The 21944-nt window shown below is 34.9% G+C and overlaps 1 protein-coding gene across 8 annotated transcripts in view; it reads right to left on the reverse strand.

The window, feature by feature from the left end:
* LOC120348845 (polypeptide N-acetylgalactosaminyltransferase 5-like) overlaps positions 1-21944 on the reverse strand; it is a 65760-nt gene that overhangs the window by 18291 nt on the left and 25525 nt on the right. For 3 of the 8 annotated variants that reach the window (XM_039427183.1, XM_039427168.1, XM_039427159.1), the window contains exons 6-8: positions 19766-19943; positions 15872-16052; positions 2287-2426 (exon numbers count right to left, since the gene is read on the reverse strand). In XM_039427183.1, the coding sequence (XP_039283117.1) occupies positions 2287-2426; positions 15872-16052; positions 19766-19943 (499 nt within the window). Of the gene's footprint in view, positions 1-1661; positions 1761-2286; positions 2427-5581; positions 5763-15871; positions 16053-19765; positions 19944-21944 lie in introns of all 8 variants that reach the window. The other 5 variants (XM_039427177.1, XM_039427172.1, XM_039427192.1 and 2 more) reach the window with 3 other exon arrangements.

Raw genomic sequence — 21944 nt, forward strand, 5'->3', positions numbered from 1 at the left:
TTTGCACGCCATTACATTTAGAAATAACTTTAATAACATCATTCAGTAAGTAACCTCTTTAATAATATTGTCATTATTAATAATTTTTTTATACTAATACATCAACCTCTCACTGCATCAAATTCTAAATCAGTAGTCAATTAAAGGTAATTTAAAGGTAACTTCAGTATTTTCTTACTAATAGTATTTTTCATTCTCTGTTTTATCATAGATAATAAGATCAGCGGAAAAATTAACTGGATATAAAAAACTGGACATACAGTAATTTCTTCTTCCATTTAGATATATGACTCGAGATTTCTGCTCCAGCATTTTTTTTTTCATTAGTTTTTTTCATTTTTCAGTGGACTCGCTTACCTTTATCTCAAAGTACCTTCCTCTGTTTTTCTTCCTTCCCCCCATTTCTCCCTTCCTTTTTTCCTCATTACTTCTCTTCTCTTCTTTGCCTGCCTATTACATGGGAAACCATAGTTGGCTAGGTATCTTCCTCTCTTTTTTTTTTTTCTCTTCTCCAACACACCCAAACATTAAGCCCATGGTTTTTTATATTGTAACATTTTATCGTGTTTTATTTGTTTCGTAAATCTTTGTAATTTTGTTTTGTCTTGTTTTTTGTGTGTTTAATAAATTGAAATTGAAATTGAAATTACTTATACCCCAACACATATAATTTATAGTGGGGTGTATATTAAAAAAGAAAGAAAAAAATGAATTAATGGGGAAAACACTCGCTTGCTGCTAATGATGATTCAATCTTTGTGGCTATGAAAATTTAAGAACAATGATTCAGTAGTCACCTACCTTTTTTGAAATGGCTTCCCCCTTTTGACATCCACTGGTTTAATCGCGACTTTAGTATTTTAAAAGAACAAAAATTAACTGAACCAATGAATAGGCTCAGAACCCGTCTCCCTTAACAATACAATTATTTTTAAACTGCCCGATCTGTGACAGAATAACTGTATTATAAAACGAAACGAAATCTAGCCTTTTTCACTGGATCAGCCTGACTTAACTCACAGTCCTAACAAACGAGCTCTCCGACCAAAAGTTAAATTTTGGGTATTAAATATAAACTCAGTCAATGCCAAACATGAAAGCCATTTCAAGTACATATTTCTATCTGTCGCACAAGCGGCACGTTTGTTATTAGAAACAAAAGAGAAGCTACGTTAATTTTGACAACAAATGAAATAAACAATCTTTCTGTCGATGACAAAGATTGTTCAAAGACAAAAACACTGTTCATTGAACTTTTTTAATTTTAAAACTCTAAAATCCTGATCAATATAAGATAAATATATGATTCATATATATGTCCCATATGACCAGGTGACACTTTACTCAGAAAAAGAAATTATGAACTCCACAGTCAAAAATAATCTTTAAACTCCAGAGTCTAGTTAAGTCCTGGACTGCGTCAATGCCCTGACTCAGAAAGCCAATTTATTATTCTCTGAATCCAGAATTTAAAGCCGGTTAAAGTGTAGAACTTAGCTGAATCCCGAGCTCGGAAACCGCCCTTGTATTTCTTGATTGCTAATCTCTCTCTGGCTATAATTTTGGCTCATAAATAGTCCGAATATTTAGGCTATGTTCAAATTTATATGCAGACCAGATAATTAATCTTGAAAGCCATTACAATTAAAATAATTACTGACCTGATTTCCGCCCAAACCGTGGCAATAACTCATGCCCACCTGCTCCCCGCTCTTCCTACCCAGGGTATCCAAGCAGTTCTTCGTTTCTGCATTCTTTACCTGCATTTATAAAAATAATATATTTATTAGAATACATACAAACACATTACTTTCGGGTTTGAACGAACAGCTGATCAATCTCAGTTTAAACTGAGATGGTGCATACGTCAAGAACCGAAAAAAATAGTGCCATTGAAACACATTGTGACTTGCATGTAGCTGCTCACACTGAACGTACCAGCAAATGCACGCTTTCAGTGTGAGTGCTCCTTTCACTCTTCCCACATTTTGTTTTTCATCTGCACGCTTGGTCATGCATAACCAAGCTTGCACTTGCACTTATACGTATTCAATTTGATCACGTAATGCGCATGTGCAGGTAACGTTTTCATTCAATCAGTTCTTTAAATGTAACGTTCTTTGTGACGACGATTACTGAGCACTACTACACCCTTAGTCAAAGTTTGAATGCTTTACACATAACCTCTATAGAAATAGTTTATTTTATCTATGAGTGTATAAAGAAATTGTTAACAAGAAAGACAGATAAGATAAGATATCTTTTAGGAGGAAACATGGAACATACCTCGCCTAAAAAGTAGTAATCTAAAGGCATCTGTGACTCCGGATAGACATTCTCCAGATACCAACGGAACGATTTGCATTTCAGTCTTTGACGCAGTTCTTTGCGCTTGCTTATATCGCCCACTGCCACACTGGCTGCACCTAAAATACACAATTCAGTTATCAAATGAAAAAAAAACTTTTAAAATACCGTACATCATTATACATAAAATATAAAACATGTATTATTATTATTATTAATCATGTAAAGCGTGCCTATTGATTTTGAGGCCTGATGTTAAATTGAAAGAATCTTGGATATTAATATACCAAAGTATCAAAGAATATATCAATTTTCACGATATGAAATAATACTGCACTTCTATGAAATTCAACACAATATGTTGCCTTTCTATTTTAATGGTTTTATCCACACAAAACTTAGGGTTACAGTTAAAAGAATTTCAGTACAAAACAATTGATATGAGTGTCCCGTTGCAGCTAGAGCCGGGTCTCGGATCAACAATGCCTCGCCATCTTCCTCGGTCTTCAGATAAAAGTATGCTGATATATTCTTATACAATAACACATCAACAATCATGGTCATAATCATACACGAAAATGAAATAAGCAATCAAGAACAGTGAAACTATAATGCAAATTTGATTGACGAATGATTTAATGACGATTTATATTTAAAACCATGCATTCTCTGAAACATTATTCATAATTGAACTTTTTCTCGTGAATTTATCTTATCATATTTCTCAAGTTCATACTACTTTTTTTATTTCGGTATAGATTGTGAAAACAACTACACAGGTCTGCAAAAAACAGATCTTCTTTCCAGCTGCATGAGATATTCATACTGAATTATATGCATTGAGCTGAGTAACAGATAGTTTTTTCACAACACAGTTTTTTCAAAATATTCATTATTGTATCAGTCTTAGTTTTCATTAATTTTAATAACAATTCTTGTCGCAATCTAAAAATTTTATAGCATTTTTAAAAATTGCTGGATAATTTAGTTAAAAAACATTTTTTAACAACAAAAATAAATTGCATAAAACTAGAAAATGTTATAGTGAATGATTTCTTACAAATAATAAGAGATGTACTTACCACTAAATAAGAGAAAGTTAGTCTAGTTATTTTTTCTACGATCCATTACCAAAAACCAATTCTATCAAACCGTTTTATTGTACATTAAATTATGAGTGGATTTTGAATTGTCAATTTGAAGCTCAGTTTTTGCACAGCAATGTCTGCCGGCTACATTGGCCAAAAAAGTTATTGACTCATTGAATGTTTTTAACCTTACAGTTGTGTTGTGAGTGATGTTGTGGTACTTTTTCATTCTGAAAACACTAATTTGAAATTGTCAACCACTTTTTATTATTATAAATTATTATAATAATAAAATACTCGATTGTTGATAATTTCAAATTAGTGTTTTCAGAATGAAAAAGTACCACAACATCACTCACAACACAACTGTAAGGTTAAAAACATTCAATGAGTCAATAACTTTTTTGGCCAATGTAGCCGGCAGACATTGCTGTGCAAAAACTGAGCTTCAAATTGACAATTCAAAATCCACTCATAATTTAATGTACAATAAAACTTCCAGTTTAAGGTTGGAATACATTCGTAATCTTGCCTTTGGAATTTCTACATGAAAAATTCACTTCCCAAAAAACCTTTTTGTTCTTAAACCTTTATAACTATTTGATAAACACATATAAAACGGCTTCTCTGATTGGGTCTTGTAGAATTAACAACGATTAAAACTTGACCGGTCTTTGTGCAACCGGCACACACAGATGTAATGTTGTTGTGGAGTGAGTGAGATGTGTGAAAAAAACTGAAACCGTCTGGACACAATAGAATTAAATAACTGAAATGTCTTCAAATCTTGTTCAATACTTCAAGCTGAGTTGCCACATTTCTTTCAGTGTCCGGTACAATGAAAACTGAGAGAATACGATGCGAAGATGAGATCAGATGATTTATTAGGGATGAGTTATAGCACTACATCCGTAAACAAAGACATAGTGCATGACAGGTGGTTGATGGTGACGTCAGCACAGGTAGGGCTCCTACACCAATAAAAACACTAGCTGATATAGATCAGCTGAAATCAACAAATTGTTATTGGTGTAAGAGCCCTACCTGTGCTGACGTCACCAAAATGCACTATGGATTTGTTTACGGAATTAGTGGTTATAGAGGATGGAGATGCTGTGGAGGAATGTTGTGGAGGAGGCCACAGCCCACAATGAGCCGTAGAGCTAAATATAAAGAAAAATAAAAATCTCAGTACCCTTTTTGAAATATTTTATCACAACATGTTTCGGACATTGATGCCATTTTCAAGTGATATGAAGTAAATAAATAAATACTGTTGGGAGATTATTATTTTGATCATATGTTAGTGTATTCATATGATTTTATGAACTAGGAATGTAAATTTTGGATTTAATTCGCATGATTCTATCAAAAATGGGGTTATTGGTGTCTAATTGGATTAAGTTTATTATTTTATCTCTGTTTAATCCAATTAGACACCAATAACCCCATTTTTGATAGAATCGTGCGAATTTTAATCCAAAATTTACAGTCCTAGTTCATAACATCATATGAATACACTAACATATGATCAAAATAATAATCTTCCAGCAGTATTTATTTACTTCATATCAATGGAAATGGCATCAATGTCCGAAACATGTTGTGATAAAATATTTCAAAGAAGGGTACTGATATTTTTATTTTTCTTTATATTTATATTACAAGTAGCCCTATACAGAAAAGAGACGTAGTGCTATATAAAAAAACTTCTAGTGGAGATTATTTTCTTTTATATACATTCATATTTTATTTATGGCCATTCGGAGGTTGAAAAAGTGAGACTCGTACAGTCATAAAAGTGAGACTTCCAAGTGGAGAAGGGTATAGTGAGGTCCACGTTATAATGGCAGTGTTTGATTAGCAATGGTATTGCTATCCTTGTCTATCATTCAACGAAGCGGATAGCGATATCTCTTTCTTGCTGTGCTCTGTTGCCAGATCGTCTTTCAACAATGTAGAATTGAAAATATGTATTATTGAAAAATATAATTCCTTGCTTAATAAAACATAACTGATTATTTTAAACGAGGATGAACAGTTAATATTACATCAATAAACCTGTATCAGCTACCGTCTTTAGAAGGCATTGACAAGACAGAGGATCGGCAACGTTGTTCTCGTATATTTTTCCACCGCCATTATAACGTGGACCTCACTATAGACACTTGTTAACCTAACCTAACCTGGATTGATGGCGTAGTAGAAGTGCTTCCATTCGTCGAGCCAGACCTCGGCGAGGCGCGCGTTGTTGTGGTTGACGACTCGCGACGTGCCGCCTGGGAACGTGTAGGGCGTCGACTTGCGGAACACGTGGCCCACGTGCGAACACGTGGATATCTCCAGTGAGCCGCCGCACATCCAGATCTGTGCAGCCGCGCACACCCGTTACACAAACATTCACTCACTACTCTAGCCCTCCCTAGCCGACTCACACAAAACCCTGTCACAGAGTTTCTACTCTAGCCGTGTCACACACAACTAACTATAAACACTAATTATTATCTTTGTTAACCTAACAAAGTCCAACTTTGTATAATCGTATCAACCTAGCTTTGTCTTTTTTCTTTAGAGCTACTTTTGAATACAAATAAAAATATAAATCTGAGTAGGTTACCTTGTTTAAAATTATCAAAAACCTAGCTTTGTATGATGGGTATGTAATTGACCGAGCGAAGTGAGGTCTAAGATTCAAGTCGACGGTTTGGCATTTCTCTTAGGGCCGTTTGCACAGTATAGATTGCTAAACTCGATTAACTTAATCGAGTTTAAGTTAATCTGAAAGTTTAAACTTGAATCGGTTTTCTCAGTGCATTTAATCCAGTTCAAGTTAAACTAGTTAAGCGTTAAGTTGGTAATAGAATGTAATCGTTTAAAATATCGGGAAGGCTGATTTTTACAAGAAAACTTGTTATTTGTTTACAAACCATCAGTAAATTGAGGTTATGCAGCTACTATTTCCTTGTTCAAAATCCACAGAGCTGTAAGCTGTACGGTAATAAAAGTGAAAAGCAATCAAAAAATGAGGAAAAGGTATATTACTATTAGATACAAACTCATATTTAGTAGGCACCAAAAAATATAGTTTAGAATGTTTTTAAAAAAGCGATTTTGTTACGCTTAAATCTACTATGGTCTTCGTCGTTTATTAGAAATCTCTCGAAATCAAAATATCTCAGTTATGTGTTATTAAAAATATGTTTCCTAATCAAAGACCACTGTTAAAAATTGTCTTATTTTCTATCAAGTGGTTTATTCAATCAAATACTGGATTGGCAGTTGCTTTACTCAAGCAAAACCGTCAAGAAAGTTCTCTATCATCCCAGAAATTCAAATCATTTGTTTTTGCCCAATTTTTCTCAGTTTTAAAATTTCTTCGCAGTCATCTTTATCAATCGCATTAAAAACTTCTATCAATTCCTCCATTATAATTATTTTTACATTCAGATAATGATTCACTATAATCTGAATTAATAATTATCGTCTACAGAAGTATTAAAAACAACCGTCGAAAAATAATTTACTATCAGAGTTTCCCCATCAAATCTTTACAGATGTCAAGTTAATCCAAATAGGAGGTTTAAACTTTCCAAGAGTTTAAACTCAACACAAAGTTTAAACTGATACTGTGCAAACGGAATTTTAGTTTAAACGAAAAAAATCCAGATTTGGTTGAAGCTTTAGCTTGAACTTACACTGTGCAAACGGCCCTTAATGTTTAAATGTTACGCATTTAGGGCGAAACGCGGTAATAGATTTTCATGAAATTTGACAGGTATGTTCCTTTTTTAATTGCGCGTCGACGTATATACAAGGTTTTTGGAAATTTTGCATTTCAAGGATAATATAAAAGGAAAAAGGAGCCTCCTTCATACGCCAATATTAGAGTAAAAATCAGACTATAGAATTATTCATCATAAATCAGCTGACAAGTGATTACACAGATGTGTGGAAAAGCCAGTCTATTGCTGTATTTCCATAAGGTCTATAGTTTCAATCAGGTACTTGTGGATGAAAGTACTGCGTGGGGTCTACTGTTCACAGAACTACTAGTGTAATCTCTGTCAAGTTTGAAAAGAAGCCAAACTCTGTATAATTGTATGAATTGTATCACAGAGAAGAGATAGCATAAGAAGATATGCCATGGTATAGGCCGTTTATGTTCCAAATTTCCAGCGGATTTTTGTTAACTCTAACTTCGAATACTTCTAGTTACTATAAAGTTACTCGAGTTAAACTAGTTACCTTGTTGTCTGTGAACCGCGACTAGAAATGACACAAGTGTGCACCGATCCTAAGTTATATACATACACGTCCATAGGTAGTTCCTAATTATAATACTGCAAAGATATCCCATGGTATAGGTAGTTATGTTCCGAATTTCCAACCGATTTCTGTTAACTCAAGCCTACTAGTAGTTCTGTGAGCAGTAAACCTCACGCAGTTATTAATAAACCACAGCCTCCTCTAATACTGTCAATCATAGTAAATTCTGTCCTGTCCTGTCGTGTCGGCGAGATATTGGTGTGTAAAAAACTAATGGCTGTTTGGGTTGTTGTACCGACAATGCTAATAGTTTGTTGTAAACACTATGCTATCATCATTAAAAGCTTACCGAGTTGAAAGCAGAGAAAAGTCGGGAGAAAATACTATGCTATTTCGAGTTATCGATTGCATGCCTCATTGAATGCAATTAATAGTCCACATGACAGCTGATTTTTTATCAAGTTGAATAATTGAGACATTAATAATTTATGATCCACTCAACAGCTGGTTTATGATGAATAATTCTATAGTCTGATTTTTACTTTCCTTGCCCTACTACCATAGGTAAGGAAAGTATTGCTTTCCAAAAAAAATTAGGTACCCCAATTTCAAGTTTTCTATACGTTTCAAGGTCCCCTGAGTCCAAAAACATGATTTTTGGTATTGGTCTGTGTGTGTGTGTGTGTGTGTGTGTGTGTGTGTGTGTGTATGTGTGTATGTCTGTGAACACGATAACTCCATTCCTAATTAACCGATCGACTTGAAATTTTAAACTTAAGGTCCTTATACCATGAGGACCCGACAATAAGAAATTCAATAAAATTCAATTCAAGATGGCGGAAAAAATGGCGGATAATTACTAAAAAAACCATGTTTTTCACGTTTTTCTCGAAAATGGCTCTAACGATTTTCTTCAAATTCATATCATGGATAGCTATTTATAAGCCCTATCAACTGGCGTAAGTCTCATTTCAGGGAAAATTTCAGGAGCTCCGTAATATTCTTGAGAAAAATGGCGGATAATGACTAAAAAACCATGTTTTTCACGGTTTTCTCGAAAACGGCTCCAACGATTTTCTTCAAATTTATACCATGGATAGCTATTCATAAGCCCTATCAACTGGCATGAGTCTCATTTTGGGAAAATTCCAGGAGCTCCGTAATATTCTTGAGAAAAATGGCGGATAATGACTAAAAAGCCATGTTTTTCACGGTTTTCTCGAAAACGGCTTTAACGATTTTCTTCAAATTTTTACCATCAATAGCTATTTATAAGCCCTATCAACTGACATGAGTCTCATTTCTGAGAAAATTGCAGGAGCTCCGTAATATTCTGAGAAAAATGACAGTTACTAAAAAAACCATGTTTTTCACGATTTTCTCAAAAACGGCTCTAACGATTTTTTTCAAATCCATACTCTGTATAGTTATATTAGCTCTATCAACTGACATGAGTCTTTTTCCTGGGGTACTAATGGGGGGCCACACAATCCTTGAGAAATGGACTTTGTAACCTTCTTCTCGTGCATGAGATAGGTAGGTACACGGTTTTTACTTTTTCTTCTTCCTATACCGTGGGTACGGTAGGTAGAGAAGTTTATAAAAAAACACAGTCATAGTCAAGATATTTCATCTATGGAACAGCTGTTTTGACGAATTTCAAAAAAATCATCGAATTTCACAATTTACATAAAGGAAAACGTACTCTGAAAACAATTGTATATACACATATACAATAGGAACTCAGGAAGTGAAAGTGCAAATTTTTAGTGAGAAAAATGAAGAACCCAAGACATAAACTATAACTGAGTGTTGCTAGGAAATGACATTGGGTAATACGGCAAGGCAGAACATCCAAAAGGATCTCTCTGCCTATAAAAGTCATAAGAGTAAATAAATAAACATATACAGCAGTCTGATCGTAGTTGCAAATATTTTGCCGTCAATCGTCATTATGTTATTCCCTAAATTATTCTCGTTTGATAATGAGGCTTATAGTTCAATGAGCAAGGAAAGTTGTGTGAGTGTACCACACCAGATTTTTACTTTCCTTGCCCTATTACCATAGGTAAGGAAAGTATTGCTTTCCAAAAAAATGAAGGTACCCTAATTTCAAGTTTTCTATACGTTTCAAGTCCACTGAGTCCAAAAACAAGATTTTTGGGTGTTGGTCTGTGTGTGTGTATGTGTGTGTGTATGTGTGTGTGTGTGTGTGTGTGTGTGTGTGTGTGTGTGGTGTGTGTGTGTGTGTGTGTGTGGTGTGTGTGTGTGTGTGTGTGTGTGGTGTGTGTGTGTGTGTATGTGTGTATGTCTGTGAACACGATAACTCCATTCCTAATTAACCAATCGACTTGAAATTTTAAACTTAAGGTCCTTATACCATAAGGATCCGACAATAAGAATTCAATGAAATTCAATTCAAGATGGCGGAAAAAATGGCGGATAATTACTAAAAAACCATGTTTTCACGTTTTTCTCGAAAACGGCTCTAACGATTTTTTTCAAATTTATACCATGGATAGCTATTCATAAGCCCTATCAACTGACATGAGTCTTATTTCTGGGAAAATTCCAGGAGCTCCGTAATATTATTGAGAAAAATGGCGGATAATGACTAAAAAACCATGTTTTTCACGGTTTTCTCGAAAACGGCTCTAACGATTTTCTTCAAATTTATACCATGGATAGCTATTCATAAGCCCTATCAACTGACATGAGTCTCATTTCTGGGAAAATTCCAGGAGCTCTGTAATATTACTGAGAAAAATGGCGGATAATGACTAAAAAACCATGTTTTTCACGATTTTCTCAAAAACTACTTGACCGATTTTTTTCAAATTCATACCCTGTATAGTAATTTATCAGCTCTATCAACTGGCATGAGTCTTTTTCCTGGGAAACTAATGGGGGGTCCACCCCATCCTTGAGAAATGGACTTTGTAACCTCCTTCTCGTGCATGAGATAGGTAGGTAGAGCAGTTTATAAAAAGAACACAGTCATAGTCGAGATATTTCATCTGTAGAACAGCGGTTTCGACGACTTTTGAAAAAATCATCGAATTTCACAATTTACACAAAGAAAAAGTACTCTGAAAACAATTATATACACACATATAAAGTAGTCTTATCGTAGTTGCAAATATTTTGCCGCCAATCGTCATTATATTATTCCCCTAAATTATTCTCATCTAAGAATGAGGCTTACAGTTCAATGAGCAAGGAAAGTTGTGTGCGTGTACCACACCAGATTTTTACTCTAATATTGGTGTATGAAGGAGGCTTCTTTTCCTTTTATATTATCCTTGAAATGCAAAATTTCCAAAAACCTTGTATATACATCGACGCGCAATTTAAAAAGGAACACCCATACCTGTCAAATTTCATGAAAATCTATTACCGCGTTTCGCCGTAAATGCGCAACATATAAACATTTAAACATAAAGAGAAATGCAAAACCGTCGACTTGAATCTTAGATCTCACTTCGCTCGGTCAATTACTATCGACTACTGTCTATTATCACTGTGTTGTTGGGAGTGTAAGAGCGGCACAGTATGAGAGACTACCAGCATCACATAGCTTCACGAAAAACAACTACTAGGACTCTCAGTTTGAGTTATCATTGAAATATGGAACATAAAACGCCCTATACCATGGCATATCTTCTTATGCTATCCTTTCTCTATGATTGTATCCACCGGAGACACGGATTGTACAAGCTTTTCAATTTGAAATGCAGAATTTTCTCTGATTAGCTGAGAATCAGCTGTTGGCGAGAGTAATGGCCAGCCCATACGAAGCGGTTTTTCATAGTTTTTGCGGATGAGTCGGCAGGACCTTAGACCAGTTATAGAATAGACACGGCCTATTGTATATTCATACTGGAAGTCGATGAAGCCAACATCTACTGCCATATCTCCAAATCGTGACGTCAGCATCAGATATAAAACTTTCCTGTAGAGTTTGTTTACATTGTTTTCCATAGCAGATTGTGTCTATTTCAGCGGGTGCGCAGCTGGAGTTTACCAATTTAATGAATAATAATTTACATCCTTCTGAAATAGACACAATCTGAAAGTTTACTATCCGATGATGACGTCACGATTTGGAGATATGGCAGTAGATGTTGGCTTCAGAGGCCAGACTTCCCAGCGTGTCTATTCTATAAGTGGTCTAAGGGCAGGACAGGATGGTCTCCGATTGGCTGATTATCAGCTGATTCCCGTAAGCCAACCCAATAAAAAGACAGGACGATATTAAGCGTTTTTAGAGTCAGCAGGGCAGGTATTTCTGCGGTTTGCTGATTGGGTAGGCGTTCGGGAATCAGCTGACGATCAGCCAATCGGAGAGCTTTCTGTCTTGCCGACTCATCCGCAAAAACGATGAAAAACAGCTACGTATGGGCTGGCCTTTAACCAATCGGAGGACATGCTGGATGTCGTGGCGATAAATATCGGTCGACAATCGGTTAGTGTGAAATCCGAGTCAATTTTACTAACAACTGAATGATATGGAATATCAATGCAATGATATGGAATGATATGAATCGTAAGGGAACGATTGATTGATCAATTTTAATTTTAATGCGGATGATGCACACATTAAATTTCAGCTTGTGTAATGGGAATCACCTAAAGGCTTTTTGATGGTTCGGCCAAACGTCGACTTGAACATAGATGGCCCTGGGAGTAAGTATGCAAGCATTCTAGCCACTTGATTGGACATTTTTGGACATCATTGGACATGTATTTGGACACTTTCGCTTCTCAAAGATACGATGATATTGGTTGATACGCTCCTGACATTACTTTAGTAACATTTCTACAATGACTGTCAAATTTTGCCAACGACAAACCAATAAAATTCAAAACGTTCGTCTGACACGGCCTACACACTCACACACACAAACACAAAATTTACACACAATCCTCCCACAAAATACACTAATAATTTCGATTAGTACATCTTATCAACAAAAAGCAATGTTAAAACACAAAGCACTTTAAATAAAAATAATTATTAATTTCAAAATTATCATCAACTCAGCAATAGTACAAAAAGCAGGATATAATACATATTTTGAAAGCTTATCTTCACCCTAAAAATCACTTGAATACAATAAACGAAAGCAAAGCAAAAACCTATATAAAAACTCAAATTTAGGACAATATTTTACAAAAATGATTACAGTTTAGGCGTGGCGAAATAGGTTAATAGAGAATTAACAAAGCGCCCAAAAATATGAATAAACAAACAAAAAATAAGAAATTTATTATTGTTGGAGTATATTATACGGAGGCAAGCGTTGTTATGATTATTCCAGATATTTTTGTTAGTAGGCCTACGCTTTTATATGCAGATGCAAGTAATATTACTGGTATTAGTACTTTTATGCAAATGCAAGATAGAAATAACTATGTAAATATGTTAATCAGTGGACTGAATTACGTTTTTGGAACCCTATTCAGCGATTAGTTTAGGGGAAACTGGTTGAAAAACATTCACAAGCAAATTCTCGCAGATAATTTCAACGCATGCTTTCAAATCACTATTTTCGGAAAGAGTTGCACAATATGAGATTGGATAAGTTTTGAAAAATATTGAGGAAATTAATTATAGCCTTCCAAAACACACTACTGATCATAAAAATAATGATTTGCTTTGATCTAAAGATACTATTTTTATGCTTTGAACATCGACATGACCCATCAAATAATTGAATGCATGTCTTTGTTTACAACATCAAAAAATAATGTGCTAATATAGAGTGACACAAAATAACGGGAACTTTCAAAAACATCATAAAACATTAGTGGGAAGGGCAAACATGATTTTATTATAACTAATGTAAAGTTCAAGACTTGCCATTTGAGAATTATTAGTAACATCTATCACTTTTTGACAATCACTTCTTTAAGATGGCTTCCTCCTGAACGAATACACTCTTGAAATCTGTGTTGATGATTCCTCATTGATCGCTGCAACATCTGCGTTTCCTGGTCCCATGATCTGTCCTCCTGCGATTTTCTGTTTGTGGAGCAATCTCAAATCAAACGTTTTCACAGCTTGACCAATAATTGATAATAATCATAACAGACAATGCAAAATGAAATTTACAATATCCCAGCTGGAATGTTGCAGCAATCGTTCAGGAGTCTCAACACAGATTTCAAGAGTGTATTCGTTCAGGAGGAAACCATCTTGAATAAGTAATTGTCGAAAACTGATAGATGTTATTAATAATTCTCAAATTGCAAGTCTTGAACTTTAAATATGGTTGAATAATAGTTATTTGTATATCTAGAGTGAAAAGTACGACTTTTTCTCCCTGAGGGAAAAGTTTGAAGCCCGAGGCGAAGCCGAGGGCAACAATTTCCCTGAGGGAGAAAAAGTATTTTTCACTCGTGATGTACACAACATTTTTCCTCCATCTACATTTTTTTATAGAAACTGCAAATAAAATCATTTTAATAACTTACGTATTGGTGACAATGTTTCCTAACAACATAACCTAAAATCTAGAACCTAAACAGCGGCCGTCTGATTGGCACTGCCGATTGCGCTATCTAGCAAAAGTTGTCACAATTATATCAGCTGGGTATCTACCAAAAATGGCTGACTCCATATCACGCGGTTCAGATTTGAATTGCAGGTCAAAAATATTTGTTGGCTGGTATTTTGAATAGAATAAGATATTTTAAAAATTGTATAAATTTTTATCGTCTACTAATATTAAGAAGTAATATCATACAAACATATATTTCATGAGTTGATCAAATTTCTGGTTGTGGTATTGAATTCAGTTGACTCAATGACAGACACCTCTTTATGCTTTCTCATCTGAGCTTAGACCTTCTAACCTATTATAATGTAAGTTTTTAAAATAGAGATGCTTCCCATGTTATTTAAATGGAGTCACTTTTACTCCCTAGGGAGTTTTTCTGTTTTTTACTACCGAGAGCGAAAAAGTGACACTTTAGTATTATGTTTCAGGGAGTAAAGTAAGTACTTTAGCCAGTAGGTGGAGGAAAAATCATTTTTGTCCTTCCCACAAATGTTTTATGGCGTTTTTAAAAGTTCCCGTTATTCTGTGTCATCCTATACATCGCAGTTCGGAATGGATCACGAACCATCGTCCTAAATAGACTCATAGATAAGAGAAATTTACAGCAAATAAAATTCTTGAAATAAAATTTTCACTTTACTAGTAATGTATATCAAGAAATGTTTAATTTCATTGCACAGCAGTCGTTCAAATTTTAATCGTGATAAATTTCACGAGAACCAATCAGAGAAGGCTTTTTCGAAAAATAGGCTTATCTTATTGGTTTTCATGAAATTAATAATAGTTAAAATTTAACCGGCTTTTATGCAACCGGCACTAAATCTATTAGAGTAAAACAAGTAGAATTTCTAGTTCAGACGCCCTTTAGCTCCAGTAAATGATATTTGAATTCTCAAGAAACAGATTCCAGTTTCATTTTTACACTTGATATACAAGTTTCTAAAGCGATATTTTATTCGTTCAACTTTACTACTATCTAAGAGTATTCTCTTATTTAATGAGTTTATTAATCACAAGGTTTCAGCTTTGTATTGTCACAAATCCATTGTTAAAGCTTCAAAGACTTCGGTATCAACTGATGACAAAACCCTGACAACAATACAGTGATTAATAGTAATGATTAGAACTCGATTTCCAGTTGATTACTTTTAAGCTTGAATGGTAAGTGACTGATTTATTGCCTTTATTTAGGGCGGAGTTAGGACTCCAGGTCCTCTCTGCCACACAACCCTTTACAGGTGGAGACAAAATAAAACCACCTCAAATGTGCAACCCTTTCTCTGTACTTTGTTAGTCGTTCACTGGCAGTTAATAAATACGGATCTCAATATTGTTTACACAAAATATTAGTTAAATTACCCGGTAGCAATAATAGCAAGCTTTACCGAAATTTGTTAATTACAAACATTTCATTACATTATTAGTGAAAACACCCGGTAGCATAAACACAGCAAGCCATACGGCAATTATTTGTTAGTTGAAAACATAAAATTATTAGTTGGATGAATATTACACAAACGGCAAGCTATACAGCAATTTGTTAATTGTCAACATTACAAGTTGAATGACCGGTAGCATAAAAATGGCGTTAAGAGCAAGCTGTACGGCAATTAGTTGACAAAATGACCGGTAGGTTGCGGGGGGTACCTGGGTTCATAGCATAGTAAAAATCGCGCCACTCGTCCATCCAGACTTCGGCGACCCTAGCGGCGTTGTGCAGAACTATTTTGGACACGCCCCCCGGGAACGTGTAGGGGGACTTGTCGCGAAACACGTGGCCCACGTGCGAGCACGGAATGATTTCCAAAATGCCACCGCACTGCCACACCTGACAATATGGGTCGGGGGTTAACATACAAACAATATTCACCAAAACAAACTTCAATCAAGAAAGAAAGCTCACATGAAACTGTTGTAAATAAATTAATACCCGGTCGCATGTCAGTTTATCAAATTGAACCACTGTAAAATGACGTCATTTGTGCCCCATTACAGCTGCATATCTATTAATAATAAAATATCAAGTTTTAAATAATATATGGTGCGGCAGCGAAACTTCCTTTTTTAAAGTAAATAGAATACTTTGCATGTATCAGGAAGTTTGTATTTATTTTTTGTAATGTAGACACATATAAAGTTTTGTTTCAATTAGTTTTGAATATCAAATCAAGTAGGTGACGTCCCCAATTCTCCGTACACTGAGTAAACCGATTTCTGGCGTTTGTCATGACTCCTGCCAGCATTGCAGGCGTTATGTTAGCAATTTCTTCCCTGATATTGGTCTTAAAATCTTGTGGGGTCCTTGGACGGTTCACATAAGCTAGGGATTTCAAAAATCCAAATAGAAAAAAATCACAAGGGTTGAAATCGGGAGATCGGGCTGGCTACTCCAAATCGCTCCTAATTGAGATGAGGCGTCCTGAAAAGTGTTCCCTCAGTTGAAGTCACGTTCAGAAATTTCTTGCACAATTGCCATCTTGTATGGATGAAGATCATGAAGAATATTCATCTCACAGAACGATCGGAAAGTCCAAGAGCAGACGCATGTTTGCGCGCAGAACGCTGTGGTGATCGCAAAATTTAAACTCTCAATGCCTCAATGTTCTCAGGTGACCTAATAGGCCGAGGGACTTCAGTTCTTCGTTTTGTCGCACTTTTAGCTAGTCTAGACGTTGTGACCGGGATTACCGGTTCGAGACCGCAGCCAAAGGGGCTAGATTAAAGCGATTTCGAAATGCGCGCTGGGCTGTGATCACAGAAGATCAGCTCGAAAAATAAGTCTCAACGGCAAATGCAAGCTTCTCATTGTTCCAATGCATGATGGCGACTGAACATGTCGGGAAGAAAACTTTATGGTTTGGCCTCTCTGACGAGACCAAATTTGCTCTACCATGAAAACAGCTGACTGAATGGCGTCCACTTTAAAGAAGGAAGATTTACTGCCGCACCCGGTATAATATGCGATAGCACACAATCTGTGGCATAGATAAAAATAAACTGAGATTTAGATTTTAGATTTTGTCATCTATAGAAGACATCATTTTACGATTGTTAAATTTGATAGACGTACATGTTACTGGGGATAAGAATAAAACCATTGTAAACATGAATAATGAATAACTGAAGATTAATTCAAAGCTGCACGTTTGTATAGTGCTCCCACAAATACACAATAAATATCAAAATCAAACAAGAAAAACGAACATTAAATACAAAAACACACTCAAAACCTTCCCAAAAATTTAGAGATTAATTTGACTTTGCTTAACTTGTTTTTATTGTTTACAAGCTTAATTAAACCCAAAAAAACATTGATGATTAATAAAGCCAAATATGAAAAATATATTCAGGAATATATGAAATATACACTCAAGACTCAAGCAAGAATGGTCTATGCTCTGTTTGCCAATAAGGCCAAAAAAAACGGGAAGTGATCTATTGAAATATATTTTAAAAAGGTATTTTAACTGGGCTACAAGAAAGTTAAAATATTATAGAAAATTACTAGTACCCTCTTTATATTTTTGTATGAACACAACTAGTTTTAGCACTTAGGCCATTTTCAAGTTTTGGCATGAGTGCTCTAAACTATAATAGTGAGGTCCACGTAATAATGGCAGTGTTTAATTAGCAATTGTATTGCTATCCTTGTGTCTATCATCCAACAAAGCGGATAGCGCTAACTCTTTCTCGCTTTGCTCTGTTGCCAGATCGTATTTTAACAATTTAGAATTAATAATTAATCAACAAAATATTTCATCTTAATTATGAAAGTCATTATGAAATTATTGAAAAATATAATTTCCTGCTTAATAGAATATAATTGATTTTTTCAAACTAGAATGAAAAGATTATGAAATTATTGAAAAATATAATTTCTTGCTTAATAGAATAGACCTATAATTGATTATTTTAAACGAGAATGCATAGCTGATATTACATCAATAAACCTGTATCAGCTACCGTCTATAGAAGGCATTGACAAGACAGAGGATCGGCAACGTTGTTCACCTATCTTCCTCCACTGCCATTATAACGTGGACCTCATTATAGTGTTGTGTTCACATAACAAAATATAAAGAGAGTACAGTACTAGTCATTTTCTGTTTAGATATAATATGGCATTGGAAAAACCATTAGAATATACAATTAAATTAAATGATACTGGGAATTTTTTTTAAGTTACGATAGAACGATGTTAAATCACAAACCAGTAACGGACTAAAGCAAAATTCATATAGTGAGGTGCACGTTATAATGGCAGTGGAGAAAGATAGGAGAAAAGGGTTGCCAGATCTCAGCCTTGCCACCCAAACAGCTGATACTGGTATATCTCATCAATTTAACTGTTCATTATTGTTGAAAATAGTTAATCATATTTTATTTGTCAAGAAAATATATTTTTTAAGATGTAATAATGTGATTGAGATTAAATATTTTGTCGATTAGTTGAATTTATACATTGTTGATAAACGATGTGGCAACATCGCAATGCGTGAAAGAGATAGCGCCATCTGCTTTGTCGAACGATAGACAAGGATAGCAACACCATTGCAAATCACACACTTCCATTATAACGTGGACCGCACTATAGACTTTCCAACTGTATAAAGCTGGATTCCCACTCAACAGTAAGACAAAACATTTTCACAACTTCTAATTGAACCATTCACATTCAGCCCGACCGAGCGTGTATGAATAATTCCATTAAAACTCATGGTGATTATATTTTCACTGCCCACTTTCAGCGAATCCAGCTTTAGGAAAGATTTCTTGTGAACCAGTGTGATTTGAATAAAAAAAGTATGATTTCTCAGTGATCAGTAATAAAATAATCTATACTATAATAAAGGAAAGAACTGGCTTATACACGTACGGGATAAGAAAATTATGTCTGACGCATCATCACGTCTATCACTACCTCAGTAAACAAAGACAGTGCATTCTGGTGACGTCAGCACAGGTAGGGCTCCTACAACAATACAAATTTGTTGAATTCAGCTGTTCTATATAAGTTAGTGGTTTTATTGTAGGAGCCCTACCTGTGCTGACGTCACCAGGATGCACTATGGATTTGAACTGAACTGATTAACTTGAAATTTTGCATATAGATTCCCAATTAACCGAGGATGGTTATAGGCCTATTTTCAATTCTTCAAGATTTCGTTACGTCAAGTTTTCAGTTTGTCAAGACCCTTGAGGGGCACGGTTACCTGCTAGTGATTAATAAATGAACAATTATTTATTCAGTGACGATTTAGTGAAGTATTTTTGTTTTCAACTTTTATAAATTCTAAATTCTTAGTTTATATATATTTTGGACTCAAAATTGGACAAAAATCTGTAGAGTGTAAACATAACCTATTTTTGGACAATTTCTATCTAAATTTGGGAAAAGAACAGTTTTGGGCTTTAAACCTGTTGTTCCTTTCCCATCATTCATAATTGAGAATGACATTGTATGTATCAATGTTATACATAAATAGATAAATAAATGAGTAGATAAATAAATGGATAAATAAATAATAAGATGCAACTGACCCGAAACGACATTTCAAGATTCTCGCCTCCCCAGATGTCCATGCCCTCGTCATAGGAGCCCAACTCGTAGAAGTACTCCTTGTCAATGGAGAACAGGCCACCCGCCATTGTGGGGGTGCGCAGGGGGGCGGTACGATCCCCTCCTCGACGGTCCATTTCCCGCTGAGGCACTCGGTACCTGTTAAATTCATCAATTAACCGTTATTCATTAAAACTCATTACCACCTGTCGAATTCAGCTTTCATGAAATACCATGATTTGTATGAATTAAATTTAATTAAACACTTTTTTATTATTTATTATTTATTCATTCATACAATAAATACATCATAAAAATAATAGGGAGAGGAAAAATAAGGTACTGAGATCCATTAACTATCAAATTCAGCTGTAAATCAATCAATTTTGACTCCTGCTAAACCAGGAAAATTCAAAATCAGAATCACCAGCCAAATCATTGTAAATTCACTGTAAAATTAATTAAACACTTTTTTATTATTTATTCGTTATTGATTCATACAATAAGTACATCATAAAAATAATAGGGAGAGAAAAAATAAGACATTGATCCATTAACTGTCAAATTCAGCTGTAGATAAATCAATTTTTCCTCCACCTACTGTCTAAAGTACTTACTTTGCTTTCTAGAAATGCCATGATTTTAATGAATTGTGTATTCAACAAATTCATCAAAACTGCACTGCAAATAAAATCTCCTTCTGCACCGCCAACAAAAGAGAGTGTTGAATGGCAGTATAGAGAAAGTATAGCATAAGAAGAAATCCCATGGTATAGGACATTTATGTTCCAATTTTCACTGTCAACTCAAGCCGATAGGCCAAGTAGTTATTTTTCACCACACTGCACAGAAAGCAGCTGTTTTCCAGTCCCTACGTAGATCTGAAAGACATTGTTTGCAGACGATTCTCGTCTGACGTCAGAACAGGTTTCTTTCCGGCCTAGGCCGGAAAGAGTACCCTTTCCAGCCGCTAACATATGGATTTAAGAAAGGTGATCAAAAAACAGCTGAACAAAAAACTTTTCATTATTTGTGTTCATTATTCAATAATTAAAACATTTATAATAATATCATCTTATTGTCATTTGAAAGAATAAAAAAGTATAAACTCAACCTCCCACATAATTGAACATCATCTTTTAGGTTATTTAGACAAATCAGAATGAAAAATAAAAATACTTGGACAATTTCCTGATATTCAGATTACCTCAGATTTGCTAGAGCTATCACCTTCAACTTCTGATTTCGGAAGTGCTAAGTAAACAACTATTCTCATATATACCGGCTCATATATACTATTCTCATGTTTTTCCGGCTCTCAATCTTTTCTAGTCTTTTCTGCTCTAGGTGCGAAATATACTATTTCGTGTAGCAATGTGACGCTGGTAGTTTGTTGTATTGTGCCGTTCTTACACAATTACACTCCCAACAAAACAGTAATAATAGACCGTGGTCGACAGTATTCGTTCAATAAACATGAGAGGTATTACTGAGTTCAGCCATAGAGAAACAATAGCATAAGTAGATATCCCATGGTATAGGGTGTTTATGTCACAACTTTTACTGTTATCTCAAGCCGATTATGGGCTTGATAGTCCTTGCTATTCTTTCCCGTGAAGCTGTGTGACGCTGGTAGTCTCTCATACTGTGCCGTTTGTACACTCTCACCCAACAAAACAGTATAAATCGACAATAATCGGCTTGAATTAACAGTAAAGCTCAAATCCCACTTACGCGACTCAAGTCGAGAAGTGACTGCGACTCTAGCCTCTTCTCGACGCTGCATGTGTTTTTAAATGGTGACACTCAGACCAGTCGATTCTACAGTCTGTGTAAAATAATTCGAGACTTGTCGAAAATGTCTCGACATCAACGAACATAATCATTAATTAAAAAATAACTATAGGTCAGATAAAGTAATCCAGACACCAATAGAAAGGAGACATTCTCCCCGTTAATTTGATATAAAATTATTACGCATTACGACGTCCCATGATTCTGAGAGAAGTGATATTCAAAGCAAATCTTTGTGATGTTTCCAATTTTATCATAAAAGTTAAATTTCCTTTTAATCCTTCAACCCTGAAACTTTTTTAGCACTACTAGGATATCGGGGATGATATTCTACATCCAATTCTGACGTTGACTTTTACATGCTAT

Source organism: Nilaparvata lugens, chromosome 1 (genome assembly GCF_014356525.2).
Source record: "Nilaparvata lugens isolate BPH chromosome 1, ASM1435652v1, whole genome shotgun sequence".
Taxonomy (NCBI): Eukaryota; Metazoa; Arthropoda; class Insecta; order Hemiptera; family Delphacidae; genus Nilaparvata; species Nilaparvata lugens.